Source organism: Cyanistes caeruleus, chromosome Z (assembly GCF_971803275.1).
Source record: "Cyanistes caeruleus chromosome Z, bCyaCae1.hap1.1, whole genome shotgun sequence".
Lineage (NCBI taxonomy): Eukaryota > Metazoa > Chordata > Aves > Passeriformes > Paridae > Cyanistes > Cyanistes caeruleus.
This window is the reverse complement of record NC_141732.1, coordinates 77,563,623-77,579,745: the sequence shown is the minus strand read 5'-3', so window position 1 is coordinate 77,579,745 and position 16,123 is coordinate 77,563,623. Positions and strand designations below refer to the sequence as shown.

Sequence of the window (16,123 nt, the reverse complement as noted above, 5' to 3'; positions counted from 1 at the left end):
TTCACTGATTTCACTGAGAAGGAAGATTGTGCTTTTAAATGGGGAAAGACATACTAGCTTCCAAGTGGCTGACCATGGAGTAAGGTCATGCCAGACTATGTCTGCATCTGGATTTTGTTATTTAGAGAAACAACACCTGTTTCCCATTTACACAGAAGAATTAGCTCCAAACCAGGCTGCTATACTTCCATTTGAATCCAGGAGGAGTCAGATGCCAGGTGCTGGCTTTTGCAGCTCTGTTTCAAGGAGTTAGTTTGATTTATTATACACTGTAGATGTTCTAGTTACAGGCAGCCCCACTTTCTTGTCCTGTTCCCCCCCCATTCCTCCTGTTTGCCAGAGTCTCCCTGTCTCCCTGCCACATTCTCAGTTCACACTGGGAGACAAGACATCTAAACCAGTAAAATCTAGAAGTATCTAGGTAAAGTCATGTCTTTCCCAGACCTGCAGGAAGATCAAGAGGATTTCCAAACTGGGGGCTGAATGTTTATGTGGGGGTAGATGTTGGCAGGAAGCAGGAAGGAGGCACAGGGACAAGTCACATCTGGAGTTTTCGTGACTCAAATTCAGTAAATGTATCACATCAGTCATAGGAAAAACATGTGCCCTGCAGCTGGAGCTGAGGTGTCTGGACTGTCTCTGGTTGGCAACTCTTTCACGTTTTTGTAACCTGTACAGCTGATAGTTAATTAAGTAAATGAATAGATCTTACCCTGGCAAAAGAGGCACACCCATGTCTTTCAGAGGGTGCACTGAATCACAGACGTTGCCATTTCACCGTCTGTGTCCGGTGAAGGGGTGTGTGGGGGAGCTCATAACCTGCAGCAAGGCAGTTAAAATAATCGATGAGTGCGTGTTCAATCCCAAGACAGGGACGGGGAGGGGGGAAGGAGGAGGGTGTAGGAAGGGAGAGAGAGAGACAGAGAGGAAGGGAGGGAGGGTGTGGTGGCTAGGGAGAGGGGGAGGGAGGCGGGAAAGGTGCTGATTTCAGCCCTGTAGCGTCAGGATTGCGTCAATTTGGGTTTCAACCACGTACTCAGTCTCAGAGCGGAGCTACTCAGAACAGCCAAAACAGGAAGGGGGTTGCAAATCAGTGTGCAAAGGGGAGGACCGAAGGTTCCCCTCCCCCCTTTCCCCCAGTCCCCTCGCAGCCTCCTCCTCCTCCACTGTCCCCACTGCTCGTGTCTTCAGGTTTTGGTTGGTTTTTTGTTGTTGTTTCCTTTTTTCCTCTCTTTCTAATTTTTTTTTTTTTTTTTCTTTTTAACTGCACTGGCAAAGACGTTTACCCCAGCGCCGTGAGAGCGGATAGCCAGGGGACAGCAGCGCAGCGCGCTTGGTGCCCCGGGCGGGTCGCTTGGCATCCGGAGAGGCGGATCCCGCATCCCGGACAGCGGCTCCAGCACCGCGGACAGCGGCTCCAGCACCGCGGACAGCGGCTCCAGCACCGCGGACAGCGGCTCAGCACCGCGGACAGCGGCTCAGCACCGCGGACAGCGGCTCAGCACCGCGGACATCGCTCGCCACCAACATGGCTCCGATAGCGGACAGCCGCCAGCAGTTCGGTAAGCGCGTCCCGGCTCCCCGCACCCGGGGCCGGGCGATGCTCCCCTCCCAGGGATCGGAGCAGCATCTGCTGAGCCTCCTGGTACCTCCCAGTATGCAGCTTGTTGAGGTAGATCTGGTTTTCCCCCACTTCTCTTCAGGTCTCAGAAGTTGAGTGAATTTGCTTTCTTTCCCTAATCTCCCTTCCTCCCTCCCCGTTCCTCCTCCCTGGTAAAGTACCGGAAGAGATAAAGAGATTTTGGTAGGTGCGGTTTTGGAGAAGAGAGGTTTGGGGTTGTTTTCTGTGTCTGTGTTAAAGTAACATGCATCAAGAGTTAGATGATAATAATGCATCTTGTGCCACAGAGAAAAATCTTTCTTTAAGTCATTCTTGGAATAGTTGCCATTCCTTTTATTATTATTGTAGGTCAAGTTAAAGTGAAAGGACATTGCTAGGAAGATGAAAATACAAATTTCAGTGTTTTTAGCTGAACAGCTGCATCTTAACCAACCCGGACTCATTGAGAATAACAAAGATGACAATGAACTTTTCAGTTTGGCTCTTTCAATTCACTGCATGTAGTGTGTTACCAGAAGTTTCAGAAATAGTCATGTATGTGCACTTATAAAATGCATAAGTAAGTTGCTTTAGTCAGAAAAGCAGTAAAAGGGAACATTTCTGAACTCTGCTTTACAAATATTGACTCTAGCCTATATTACTCTTGCTTTAGCCGTGGTTTGATTCAAGGATCACTCCACTGACTTAGTGAAGAGACTCCAGATTTATATCACATAACTGGAAAAATAACTTCTCCCAGAATCAGTAGGTGATGTTTCCTACTAATGCACTGCCTTGAATATTAGCCAATTGATTATGACAAAAGCAAGAAATTCACATTGTGACACAATTAGTTGTAAATATAAAACCATTTTTGTTACCATTTCATCTTCTTTCCTATTCCACCCACTTGAGGTTTCTAACCACACTTGTGACATCATGCTTGTCTAATTACTTATTTAAGAAAGATAATTAATATTTTAAACATCAAATTGATTCTACCCCTACTTTCAGTAGTTGTAGAATTAAAGTAGAACATAACAACCATTACTATGAAAAGTCTATTATCTCATGAGAAAGTATTGTAGTGCACAAACCATTCTTAAAAGATTCTAAAATATTCTGATTAGTTTTCAATTGCTTTTAGCTTTCTATTTTTTTATCATGTATATTTCAATTTTTGCAGCCCAGGGAATTTTTGAAACTCAAACCCACGTGCTTAAGTTAGGAAAAATACTTTTTGGTTATGTGTATCATATTCAGTCATTTTGTTAAGTTCTTGCAATTAAGTGTGCAGACTAATACAGCTTGGAAGCGTCAGAAAAGTGTTGTCATAAAAAATTAATAGCCAGGCCTGATCCTTTCTGTGCTGGAACATTATGTCCTACTTTGCTCTGATAGTATTGTTGTGGATTTTTTTTTTTTTTTTTTTTTCTGAATCATCACACTAAAAAGCAAAGGTGTATTGGCAACACATTTATCTGCCCAGCTTTTACTTGGATTAAGCTGATTTACTAATACAGAGGGATAGTTTTCCTTTACTCATCCAGAATGACCAGAGAGAAACAGAACTGTTACATAATTGCCTTTATGCATAAACAATGTCATGACATTAATATTCTACTGGACATCCAGGGTTTCAGGGAATAAAGATTAAGCTCTGATTGTTACATTGTGGTAGGTTTAAACTCACTTAGTAATGTTACTTATGGGCAAAATTGGATTTCTAATTAGTTGTGCTCATTTACCTTTGATGCATGCTTTGAAGGCTAATGATACTCCATATGTAAATAATATATCCACATGGCAATGGAGGTTGTAACACTTGTTCAAGTTTCTCTTTATTCAATGTAAGTATAGGATTCATATTAAAACTGTAGAGAACTATGTTTTAACGTTTTCTCTTATATATTTCTAAGAAGTACTGACCCTTTCTGTAAACTCCCCATAAGATGTACTTCAGTGTCTTAAATGCAAAGCTTAGTAACTATCAAAGATAAACTTAACATGATTTATTTCAGCTTTGAATTCACATGTGCTGCATAATGTCACATCCATCTGGAAAAGACACTTGCTATATAATTATTCTTAATTTTATTGATAGACTTCCTCCTGTAATGTATTGAAAAATCACAGTGAAACTCTTGAGTGCTATAACCTCCAATTAAACTCACTTCTTCCAAGAGATACCTCCAGGCAATTATGGGACCAGACCATTAAAAAACAACTAATTGAATGTACAAAGTATTCTATGAAACATTATGGAGAGCAGATGTAAATAATGTATATTTCAGAGTTTTTCCTAGCAAATCAACAAACCTCCATAAACCCAAAGCTGAAAACAGCTGAGAGATGGTATTATTCACAGACATATAAGCTCAGAAACTACTGAGATAGTAGAAAAATTATGAACAGTAATTATTATTATTAGGATGGGAATAGTATTTTCCTTCCTGACTTTCCACATATGGAAAAATACTAGCATAAAAAGCATGTCTTAGAGTGGGACTGCACACTGGTGCCTGCAGGTGGCGAGCAATGTGTACAATGCAGAGCATTTCCAGTCTTTCAATCCTGCTGATATCACCATCTCGTATCAGCTTGTTTTACTGAATTATTGCACTATTAAATATCATGCAGAATTTAAGGTATTGCTGCTTATGTGCTTGTTGCTATTTATTTGATTTGCAGATGAAATTCCTACAGTGGTTGGGATCTTTAGTGCATTTGGCCTTATCTTCTCTGTCTCCCTCTTTGCTTGGATCTGCTGCCAACGCAAATCGTCCAAGTCCAATAAGACCCCTCCATACAAGTTTGTCCATGTTCTGAAGGGGGTTGATATTTACCCTGAGAATCTCAACAGCAAGAAGAAGTTTGGAGCAGATGATAAAAATGAAGCAAAGAACAAATCAGCAATGCCAAAGAATTCTCTCCATCTTGACCTGGAGAAGAGAGATCTAAATGGCAATTTCCCCAAAACAACCACAAAAATGCAGGGCTTTCCAGATCTTGAAAATTCATCTCCTAAGCATTTTGCAGAAAGGAAGAAAGATTCAGTATCCCCTGATAGCATTAAATCCATTGCTTCCCTCTCATCTGAAGATAAACAAGACAAGCTAGGAACTCTTTTTTTCTCCTTAGAGTACAACTTTGAGAGAAAAGCATTTGTAGTGAACATCAAAGAAGCTCGTGGGCTGCCAGCAATGGATGAACAGTCAATGACTTCTGATCCCTACATCAAAATGACAATCCTGCCTGAGAAAAAGCACAAGGTGAAAACCAGAGTGCTGAGAAAAACCTTAGATCCAGCTTTTGATGAGACTTTCACATTTTATGGGATCCCCTACAGCCAAATTCAAGACTTAACACTTCACTTCATGGTCTTGAGCTTCGACAGATTTTCCAGAGATGATGTCATTGGAGAAGTCCTCATCCCTCTTGCTGGAATTGAACTCTCGGAAGGAAGGCTACTAATGGACAGAGAGATCATCAAAAGAAATGTTAGGGTAACATCTTTTTTATTAAAAGTTTGACAATGCTGTGATAGGGTTAGCTATGATTCTTGTGTAATGCTGCTGCCATCTTGGAAAGAAAAGCCAAAAAACTCACCATACAATTCCTGAGATGCTTTGCTAATGGCAGTGTGAGGAAGCCATTTCACAAGTGCAATAAAAAAAAAAAATCCAAAAACATTACAAACAGCATGTTGAAATAAGTTTTTAATGCCCTAAGATCTAATTTCTTGTTCACCTGGTCCAGAAGGTTTGAGTGGACCCACTCCAGTTAACTCAAGCAGACTCAACTCCCACTGATTCACTTTTAATTGCTTTTCAATGAAAGAATAAAAGTATTTATGTATTATTCCCTTTATCCTCCATCCCCTTTTATGTTTTGCACCATTCTTTCTTAAATCTTACTGAAGTCAATGGAAATATCAACTGCATGGGCTGTGTAGCACATTCTTTAGGAATGTAGTAGTCTTTAGTTAGGGAAGTGGGACCTGCTAAAGACCACATTGCTGATGTCGTAGCATGTACTTGCATGCTGGTGCTGCCACCACCTTGTCTCTCATGAATTATGATACAGGCTGCAGCTTTACTAAAGGTAGTAAGGGTGAAGCCATAGACTTGCTGGAGTTACCAAGAGAACTTCCTGACTTCACTGGGACAAAAAAATATTTCATGCTGTGTTGTCTCAGTTCAGAGCGTAAGGGTCATTTATACCCACCCCAGCTGAACCACAGAAATGCACAGGCATCACACACACACATCTCTTAAATCTCTGCTAAGGAAGGGGAATGTGTATTGATGTTCAACATGATTGGTTTGAAATGACGAGCATACTGCCAAATAAAATAAAAGTCAATTAGGCAACATACCGATAGCTAATACTGTTATTTTGCACTTCTAGCACTATATGGCAACAAATATGTTACTGGTTTTTGTTGATAACTTATTGGATTTTCTGGTATATAAGGTACTAGCTTCTCTTGTTTCCCTTGCCTTCTTTCTCCCTTTGAAATAAACTACTCCTGCAAATTCAAATCAAATAATCATAAAGGAAATCTTTGATCTCAGCTTTATTTTATATGTATTATACTGCTTTAGAGAGTGTCAGGGGATAAGATTTCACTGACAGTTTGAATCTTTCCTGTTTAAAATACTTTACCGAATAGTTTTTCTTGTACTAGATTTTTTCTCCCAATATATCTTTATGAAATTTTGCTTTGCTTAAGATAATTTTCTTTTTTAAATGATTTTTTTTTTCCTTTCAGGATTTAATTTCTACTCTCCAAAGACAGTAATTTCATATCAACTTATATTGTCTATTTATTTTTTATTTTTTCTAAGGCTGATAACCAATTACAGGAAAATTTATATAACTAATATAGAGAGGAATCATACTCACTATGTAAATCAGAATAGCTCCATATGTTATGTCCTTTTACACAGTTTCAGACATTTTATAAACCTTTTCAACTCTGTTTTAAAACTTGGTCAATATAATTGCTTATAAATAGTTTTATTCCATTTTTTATTTTTTTTGTCCTTTAATTTCCTCAGAAATCATCTGGTCGTGGAGAATTACTGGTCTCTCTCTGTTATCAATCTACAACAAACACACTCACTGTCGTTGTTCTAAAAGCCAGGCATCTGCCTAAATCTGATGTGTCAGGATTATCAGGTAATGGTTTTAATAATGAATATGCCTGAGGAATATAAAGGAGAATGACAAAAAGACAGCTGAAATGTGGCATTTCAGAGACTAAAAATATTCCATAAATGCAGGTGTTTTTATTATTTACAGCGTATTCATTTTATTCATATCTAGGTCAGTGCTTTATTTCTAGGATATGTATCTTACAAATTTGTTCTTCAATCTCATCAAAAAAAGGTGACATCTGTTAGCAGTGGAAACCAATGAGTTTTATGATTGTCTTGAACAGAACCCATCTGCCATAAGCGTGGGATGTTGTTTGCAGATACCAAAAGCTTTTATTTATGAAAAAAAAATGAGTTTATTTGTAGAAGATCAGTATTGAGTGAGATCATCATATGATTTATGAAGAATAGAAGCCTCTTACTCTGTGTTGAATTTGGCCCACTGAGCACCAACATTTTTTTGGCAATGTGAAAAGGTGAGCTGTGCCACTGCTGGGAGGAGGCTGCAGCATGACACTCTTGCTTTATTGTGAGCCAAACTTGCAGTGCACTAAGAAGGATCAGATTTTATCCTCTCTTCTCCCTGTCTGCTGCCATTTCTCATTCAATGGAACCTCCTCAGAAGACAATTCTAGAATAGAACATAGAAGACATACAAAGACTATATAACATAATAACAATATAAAATTCAATATTTATAAGACTGCCACACAGAAAAACAGTACACAAAAAAGGGCTGTAGTACCACACCTCCTGCTGCTTCTTTATAGGACTTGTAATCTTTCATTTCACTCAATATTATGAAAGATGCAGAAGAGGAAGTAGTTTTGGGAAACACTGAATAATTCAGTGTCACTGAATTAATAATAATATCACTGCAGCCAATAATTCAGTTTTTCTATTTCTCATACTGCAATTTACCTGGAAAGTTAGCCCATCCTGAATCCAATGCAACAAAGCTATAGGTAACTCTCATCAAGTTCCATTTAAATCTTCCTTTTGATCTAAATTTTGTTCACATATCAGAAGGAGAAGGAATGTATCTGAAGCCCAAAAATTTACTTGACTAAAAGAGAGGATATGTACTCTTAAAAATCAACCCCAAAGTCACAGGAGATAGTGGTGGTTTCATGAAGACAGCATGACAGCTAGCTGATATCAACAGACCTGCCTGAAGTTTACCCAAGTGGGAAAATAACTCAGTAAAAAAAAGCTCTCTGAGTCATACAATCTACCTGAACCCTATGGAACATCCATTTTTTACTGCACCTCTTACAAGCAAAGCTATAAAATGTATTTGCTTTTCCTACATTGCCTTAGAGAGCCTTGCTAAACTATGAGAATGCAGTATTTCTGCAAGCAGCCATGTTGCACCTGGACACCTACTTCATTTAAAAAGTTTTTCACTATTTTCTATCCATCAATAAGGCCAGGTGAAATGGACATTTGGGTGTCAGTAGCATACTGCACTCAGGACAGCCACAATTTCCTCTGTGTCTTTCCCCTCATCCCAACAACAGTCTTGGAGAAGGTGAAATCTGGTAGACTATTATCAGTTCAAACAAAAACAACTTTTACTTACCCAACAATTTCACTCTGATAACTGTGACATAAAATGCATTAGACTGTTTGGTTTTAGTATTATTTTTTTAAAAAAAGTATTCAGGCATTCTTGATGATCAATTTGGCTGATTATTTGCATAAACTATCATCTTTGACTGGGTTCAGTAAATAAGACTTTGTACTACATCACTGCACCACGAGAACCTGGAAACAGGCCCACAATTTCACTGAATAAATGCCAAGGTAATTGAAAGGGTTGATTTTTAAAATGTCACCTCTGAAAGAACAAATATGGCCATTATAGAAGATCATAGTAAGGAAACCTCACAACAATTAAATAATTATGAGGAATGCAAACACTCAAAGTTGGTTGGCAGCAAAAAATATGGACATTTTCCCTTCTCAAAATCAACAGCACAGGTGTAAAGAGAGATACACATTCCAACAGCAAATATATCCTCACATTTAAAGTTTAGTGTCAAATTTATTCAATAGCAATTGGTGGCCTCAATTTAATCAGGTTAATTGACGTCAGTAAAACCCCAACAGAAATATCACATCCATTTTCTCAGCCTGAGTATATCCACTCCTTTCTGAAGATTTTCTATTTATGAGTTTGATTAGTGCTCCTGATTACACCCAGTAGAATCTATGAAAAGCAAATTAAACAAAAATAAGCAATGATACATATTTTTAGACACCTTGAGAATTTTATATACTTTCAGACCATCTTTGAATTGGTAGAGGTGTTCTTTTTTTAATGGACTGCAAGACAAGATTTATCTCTTGAAGGAAACACCTGCATTTGATTGAAGTCTAAAGTTCAGTGCCTGCCTTGAACACAATTTTGGTGCCCATAAAGGGAAACTAATGAGGTTAATTCTGATGTAAATAAAAAAATTTAAAAATATATTAGATGAATAATGTTTAATAACTTTAAATAAATATTCATTGTGATATAATGATTTTTAATATATTATATATATAAATATATATAATATATATTTTATAGATATAATATAATATATATACATATATATAATATATGTATATTATATGTTACTTTAACATATATTATATGTTAAAGTAAATTGCAGAATTTACCAACAACTGGACCAAGGAATTTCTAAACACTGTTCAATAGCTGATCTGTGCTTTTTCTTTTTATTGCAGACCCTTATGTCAAAGTGAACCTGTACCATGCCAAGAAGAGAATTTCTAAAAAGAAAACCCATGTGAAGAAGTGCACTCCCAATGCAGTGTTCAATGAATTGTTTGTTTTTGACATTCCTTGTGAGGGCCTTGATGATATCAGCATTGAATTTCTTGTTTTAGATTCAGATAGGGGGTCAAGGAATGAGGTCATTGGCCGGTTAACCTTGGGATCTTCAGCAGAAGGAACAGGTGGAGAGCACTGGAAAGAAATTTGTGAATATCCTAGGAGACAAATTGCCAAATGGCATATGTTATGTGATGGTTAGCAGCTTAGAGAGGGGTTGATCTTAAAAACTATATATATTTCCATTGGCAAGGAGCAGTTTGTTGTTTTTTTTTTTTAATTTGCTATGTACAATTACAAGCTTTTAACTACAAAACTTTTTTTTTTTTTCAAGAGGGGCAGGGGATTTGAAATAAAATTGGATTGAATTATCAGAACAGAAGGTAACTTAATTTTCACATTAAATAACAGAATTTCTATTTCATTAAACTTTAACATAATAAGTTCAGATTAATATTCTTCTAGAGTTTAAGTGGCCTGTAAAATCTAAAGCACTGTAAACCTCAAGAAGGAGAAACTTTGTTTTGAAAAAGTCACTTATTAGTGACTCATATATAGAAGAAGAAAACCTTATTACAATATATCCAAAAAAAATATCCCACCTGTGGCTTATTAGGGAAGGGGATGGATCTATAAAAGCCATGGGGATTGAGGGTGAGTAGGGGGGGAATTCTTTCTGCCCCTCCACCAAAAACCTTCTTTTATGAAAATTTAATTAATATTTGTAAGTTTTGGTTACTTATACTTTGATCATCCCAAAGAATGAACATTTTTTTCAACATTTGGTTTTACATATCATGTTGGGTAAAACTATTATTTTTAAGTGTAGAACTATTATATAATTTCTTACACTTGCATTTTTTAGTAAGTTTATATATATAACTTTTTTTATTGCAGTGACCAAAATAGATACTTCAAACTAATGATCAAGTTAGCATACCTTTTTTTGTTAAAAGGGCTCCTTTACGGGTGACTGTACGTGTTACAGTATAGCTAAAATTTGGAGTTAGATATGGCTTGGTTTTTTTTCCTCTTGGTAAGATTACACTTTAAACATTTCAAGCCATGCAAAAGAATTTCTGTTGAGATGAGGTAACATACAGGATATTACAATCAATTACTTTTCACCAATTATATTTTAACGATTCACTGGTACTAAAAAAAATTGATCCTTTTTTTGTTTTCTTTTTGTAGTTTCATTAAAAAATAAACAAAAAAGTGAGATAAAGAAGAAAACCTTATTCTGCTGTTTAACTTTCTGTGTTTAACCTCCTGGACTGTAACAAATGCCATTACAGTCAGTACCAATATCCAAACTTCAGTGTATTTTTAAAATATTGCAGGAGAGAAAACCAAATTCACTTTAAAATTTCTCCAATATTACATAGAAAAAGTACTTGGAAAGTACTTTGACGATATATGAATTAATGTACATTACTGACTGTACTGACAATGGTGGTGGTAAGGGAAAACAACATCCTGACTTCATGTCAGTGTGACACGTGTCTATTTAAACTTAAATTGTGTCAGGCTGAGGAAATATCATGTGTAATAATAACAAGGGTACAAATAAAGCATTTAGACCTGTGAAATTTAGTCTTGGTCATACCAGATAGGTTTTTAGGCTGTCAGAACTATAGCACAACTATAAGCAGATTATTTCCTAAGGTTTGTGCACTAACTTCTGATACAGAATTGTTTGCAAGTATTAGTCCTACTTCATTTTCAAGTACAATATATATAAAGAAGAAGATAGTGATGTTAGTTGTTGACATAAGAAGGGTTAAAAAAGTGGAAAACGATTTCAGTATTTTTGCATACATCATTTGTCACATGTAATCCCATTGAAGCAAATGAGACTACTTGGGAACTAAGGTACTGCTCATTGTGAGTAAAGGTAGCAAAATGGGCATGCCAGGTTAGAACAAACCAAACATACATTGAATGTCAATCTACTTTCATTAAACAACAGACCTAGGTCCTACTTAAAACTGTTGGGGATTTGTTGTCTACTTTACCTGTTCTCATATGGCCAAATTATGTTTGCAGGAAAGGACACTGAAATATGAAATATGCAAGTAGACAAATAGTACTGGAAGAATTCCATTGAGGCTCTTCCAGGTTTTGTGTCAGTATTTTCTCCAGTTTTTGAGAATGTGTTTGATACAACAGTGTTTATAGATTTCTGTAAAAATACATTTTCAAAATAACATAAACATGCTTTTTATGATAATGCTAAATGTAAAAATATTGCGTATTGTATGTATAAAGGAGAGGAATCTTTTTTGATTATTTCTTTAGAAAGCTGATTAACTGCTTAAGGGCTAGAGTTTGCCAGCCACATTCAAGCAGAGCTAATCCAAAGCCACCAAATGAAAGGAAAGATGCCCACAGGCTTCAGTGGGGTTTGAGGCGCAATCACAGAGCAAAACTCTTCTGAGTCAACCCAGAAATGTCACTGGGACCATGGATATGGGGAAACTTTGTTTTATCCAATGGAGACTGGGAGAGTTTAGGTCAGTACAACACAATCAGAACTGTTACAACCTCTGAAAAGAAAATAACTAAGCTGGAAATGATTGCATCAAAGAGAGTGGGGCATCTTGCAGTTAAAAAATATGGAGGTTTTTGTATGCTGGCCCGTAAGTAGTTCATTATCTCTAGAATTCAGATGACAGGCATCATCTGTCTCCAATGAACATAAAATATGACATTAGGGGATAACAACTCATCTTTTTGAATTAATGCTGGGCTGTGATGATCATCTTTCATTTTGTATCCAGCAAGTCGTCACCAATTTATTTATTTTTGTTTAATTTTTATAGCAGCTTGAGGGTCAATATTTCTACTAGCTAAATGTCAGTTTTTGTTGGGGGTATGGGGGTTGAATGGGAAAGGGAAGCAAAGACATTTTTATTAAATCTAAAAAAACTCTGTAAATAGATGTTGTTGGTTGTTTTTTGTTTTTTTCATTTAAAGCAATTCTTAGTTGGGAAAGTTGAGTAAAGACGACTTGTAACACATTTTAAACCAGAAAGAGGCAGGAGAGCGAATGTTGGCCTGTACTGAGGTGAGAAATTCTGCTGTTTTATAAAGTATTCAATTCTCATTGTGAATATCTTGAACTCTGTTAAGGATACTGTACTGTATTCAACATGTAAAAAAAAAAAGATGTTTGTCTAAGTAGCTTACAAAAATAATAACTCCTTGAATGGGAGACTATCCATGTCTGGAGATCTGTCGTAACTAAATACCTGATTCGTTATGGTGTTGTAACTTAATAGAAGCTATTCAAGAGGAAGCATGGTGTATGAGATTTTGTAAGTTATTTGTGCTGGTTCTGTATGTTGTGCCATGTGTGTAAGACAAGAATAAACTGCTGCTTTTGTTCATTCCATCCCAAAATAATTATCCCACCTATGTATCTTTTTTTTCCCCCAAAGATTTCTGCTATTGTTTGTGTTCATAGTCTGCTCTCTCATGCCTCTAATAGAAGGCATTTGACTTGCAAAATCTTCCTCTTCCCATAGAGGTGGATTAAATTTGTTCTGCCAAATACTACCCAGGCACATCACATGTTCTTTATTCCCAGCTGCTTGCTGAATATGAGTCCTGAATTCCAGCCTGCACTCAGGCTGGAACACGGCCCAAGACAGAAGACATGGGTCTTATAAGGACAGATATACAGATGCAAACAAGAATGTTTTCTAATATATTAGGTAGAAAAAGCAAAATTAAAGTCAAATTATCCTACTGTCATTCTAGTTGTTTTCCAGAAGCAAAATATTTACCCTGGCCAGTAGTGCTGTACCACTTCCTTGTAGACAAGCAAGTCGTGTCAGGCTCCAGCTTGTCAGGTGAGTTTGGAAGCTGATGCAGAGAAAACATTCATTCAAGTGCTATACACAAATACAAACTTTGCTGCGGTGCTCTCTAAGATTATTGGAGTATTTACTAGCACAGAAACAGAAGCCAGAGAAGGAAGAAGGCAGCTGCAGCTGGGGTATACTCTGTCATTTAATGACTTCCGTTGTGAGCTCCAACACCCAAAAGGGATCCCTGATCCTTGTCACAGAAATCAATTACGGGATTCACTAGCCAGATGTATAAAATAGAGCATCTTCCACAGTTATAAGCTGATATATTCTCTCTGACAAATCTCCTGTTCCCAGGAGACAGATAACAAGTGTTAGACTGCTCTTCTCCATCACACCCAGGTACATTGCATTGTACAGTTCTCCTCAAAAAATGGTGATTCACATGGTTCACATTTCAGACCCACTTGTCCAGGATGGAGATCAAGAAAATCTTTATGTTCTGATCCAGAATGTCTTTGTGTTTTCCACATACAATGCAGGTGAGCCTCAAAGCTAGTGTTCTGATTTCTATTTATACCTCAAATTGCTACAACAGACCACTGAGAGAGAGAGGCCTTGTAGATATCCTTCTCTTTATAGGACAAATCCCCAAGGTCTAACACTGTTCTCTAAGTCTGTTGTATTTTATGGCATCATGGATAAAAACATGCTTAACATGTGGTAAAAATATGCAACCACAGATGGTCATACACAACACTTTTTTTTTCCTAAAACAAGATTCAAATATAGTCTATGTAAACTGCTACCTTTTCATCTGCTCCCTACTTCATGATGTCTCATGGAGGTGCTGAGCAGCTCACAGCACTCTTGTGGCTGCTATATCTGGCACTGACACTTATTTTCTTTGCTGATGGTGACTCCTGAGCCATTAACTCAAAACATCCTACCCAGTTCTCACAGGCTTTCTCCATATTTTTAACCCTCCCCAACTGAACAACTGTTGCAACACAACTTCAGTCTGGAAGCAGCACTGTAGTACAGTTGCAGCATGGAAGAATTTCATAGTTAGGTAGAATAAAAGGATAAAACTCAATAAGAAGGGAAATGAAAGAAGTTAAATGCTTTACTATGTTTTTGCTATGCCTTCATTTTTACGCCAGTTTTGTCATTGTGAGTTTCTTTACACAAACAGAGAACATCCTGCAGTCACAAGTGTGAATGCTCTGATTTCACCACCAGCAGCAAAACCAGGTGTTGTCCTGAGAGGTCTGTCAACTTGTGTTTGAGCCCTTCAGTCTCAGCTGCATCAGGAGACACCACTTATGCCTCCACACCTTACCCTACTCCCAATGCTCTGCAGTCACCCCTGACATGCTCTGAATAAACTCTGGCAGTACTGTTCATGTCCAGATGGAAGAGCTGCAATTTCAAAAGGCTGGAAAACCATCGGCAACAACCTGGGTCCTGCAAACACCAAGATATCACCAGGGCAGGTTGGCAGATTGGGAATGCCTCCCCATGTGGATGCTGTTCCAGTATCTCTCACCCTCCTTTTCTCCTCTGTGAACACACACAACCTGTGGCTCCAGGATGAGGCTTGCTCCTGTGTTCCATCCCTGGACACTGGAAATCTCACCAGCTTCTGGCATGTGCCACAGCCCACCCTCACTCTTCACTCCTCCTGAAGCTTCAGCAGCCCCAGCCATGTAACTCCCACATATTTTAAAGTTTCTGTAATAGTGTAACTGCTTCTCTTTAAAAAAACAGCATGTCACTCGCCCTGCATATCCTGCAGGATTTCTCGCTGTGAATCTTTCTGGCAGAAACCTGCTCTTAGGTCAGTAAAGAACAGGCTGGGTCTGACTGGAAAGTGCTCAGCCTCCTCTCATCCTAGTGAAGGAAATTTCACTCATTACTGAATCTCGTTCTTGCTCTTTGGACTGCAGGCTTTTATAGGTGACTCAGCTGTAAGAGGGCATGAGGTTTTGCATTTTTGTAAAGCATGGGATTTGGGTTTAAGTGAAACATGCAGGAAAATCGGGTCCCACTGGGTGACAGGTAAGTGCTGTGCACTGAAAACAGCTTTGCTGGGGCCGTGCTCACACACAGGGCTGAGGTAGCAGTCACGTGCAGGAGTTCTGAGTCACAGCTTTTTGGGTTGTGACTTAAACCAGAATAGATTGTTCGCAATATAAGTTAATGTTGCAAAAAGTCTTTTTTCCACGTAAGATATACTGTGTTATGAAAGGCTCTTAGTTCCAAAAAAAAACCCCAAAAAACCCCAAAAAGGAAAAAAAAAACCCAAAAACCCAAAGAAGCACAAAATCCAAGATGCAAAATGCACATTAAGACTGTTTTCTTTAGAAATTGCAGGTGAAAAAATATCATTGTGAAATAGCATCATGGCTGTTACAGATAAGGGTGCTGTATGGTGACTGTGATATTTAATTTAGTCTTGAAGACAACCCCAGGGATAACCATGAATTTTCTCTGACAGATGCTGTAAATATTCTACATGGCTCAGAAAACACAACTGTTTTTATGGAAACAAGTAAGAAGCATTTCACAGTATCACTTGCCATATTGATTCCATCTCCATAATACCCTCTTAATGAAATAGCCTTTAGGATTGTGTGAGTGAAAGTTTCTGCTTGAAGAGGGAAACCTCTGCATGCCTGTGTCTGAAGTGCCTCTGTACACT

The 16,123-nt window shown here is 37.8% G+C and overlaps 1 protein-coding gene across 2 annotated transcripts; it reads left to right on the top strand.

Moving 5' to 3' along the window:
• Positions 1 to 952: 952 nt before the first annotated feature.
• Positions 953 to 13,012, top strand: SYT4 (synaptotagmin 4). 2 transcript variants are annotated; one of them, XM_023943900.2, is made up of 4 exons: positions 953 to 1,562; positions 4,292 to 5,106; positions 6,664 to 6,784; positions 9,499 to 13,012. In XM_023943900.2, exons 1-4 carry the CDS (start codon positions 1,529 to 1,531, stop codon positions 9,804 to 9,806), a joined length of 1,278 nt encoding a protein of 425 aa, XP_023799668.1. In that variant the 5' UTR covers positions 953 to 1,528; the 3' UTR covers positions 9,807 to 13,012. The 2 variants fall into 2 exon arrangements, with proteins under 2 accessions (XP_023799668.1, XP_023799669.1); XM_023943901.2 differs by having other exon boundaries at positions 1,015 to 1,562; positions 4,292 to 5,100.
• The last annotated feature ends 3,111 nt before the right edge of the window (positions 13,013 to 16,123 follow it).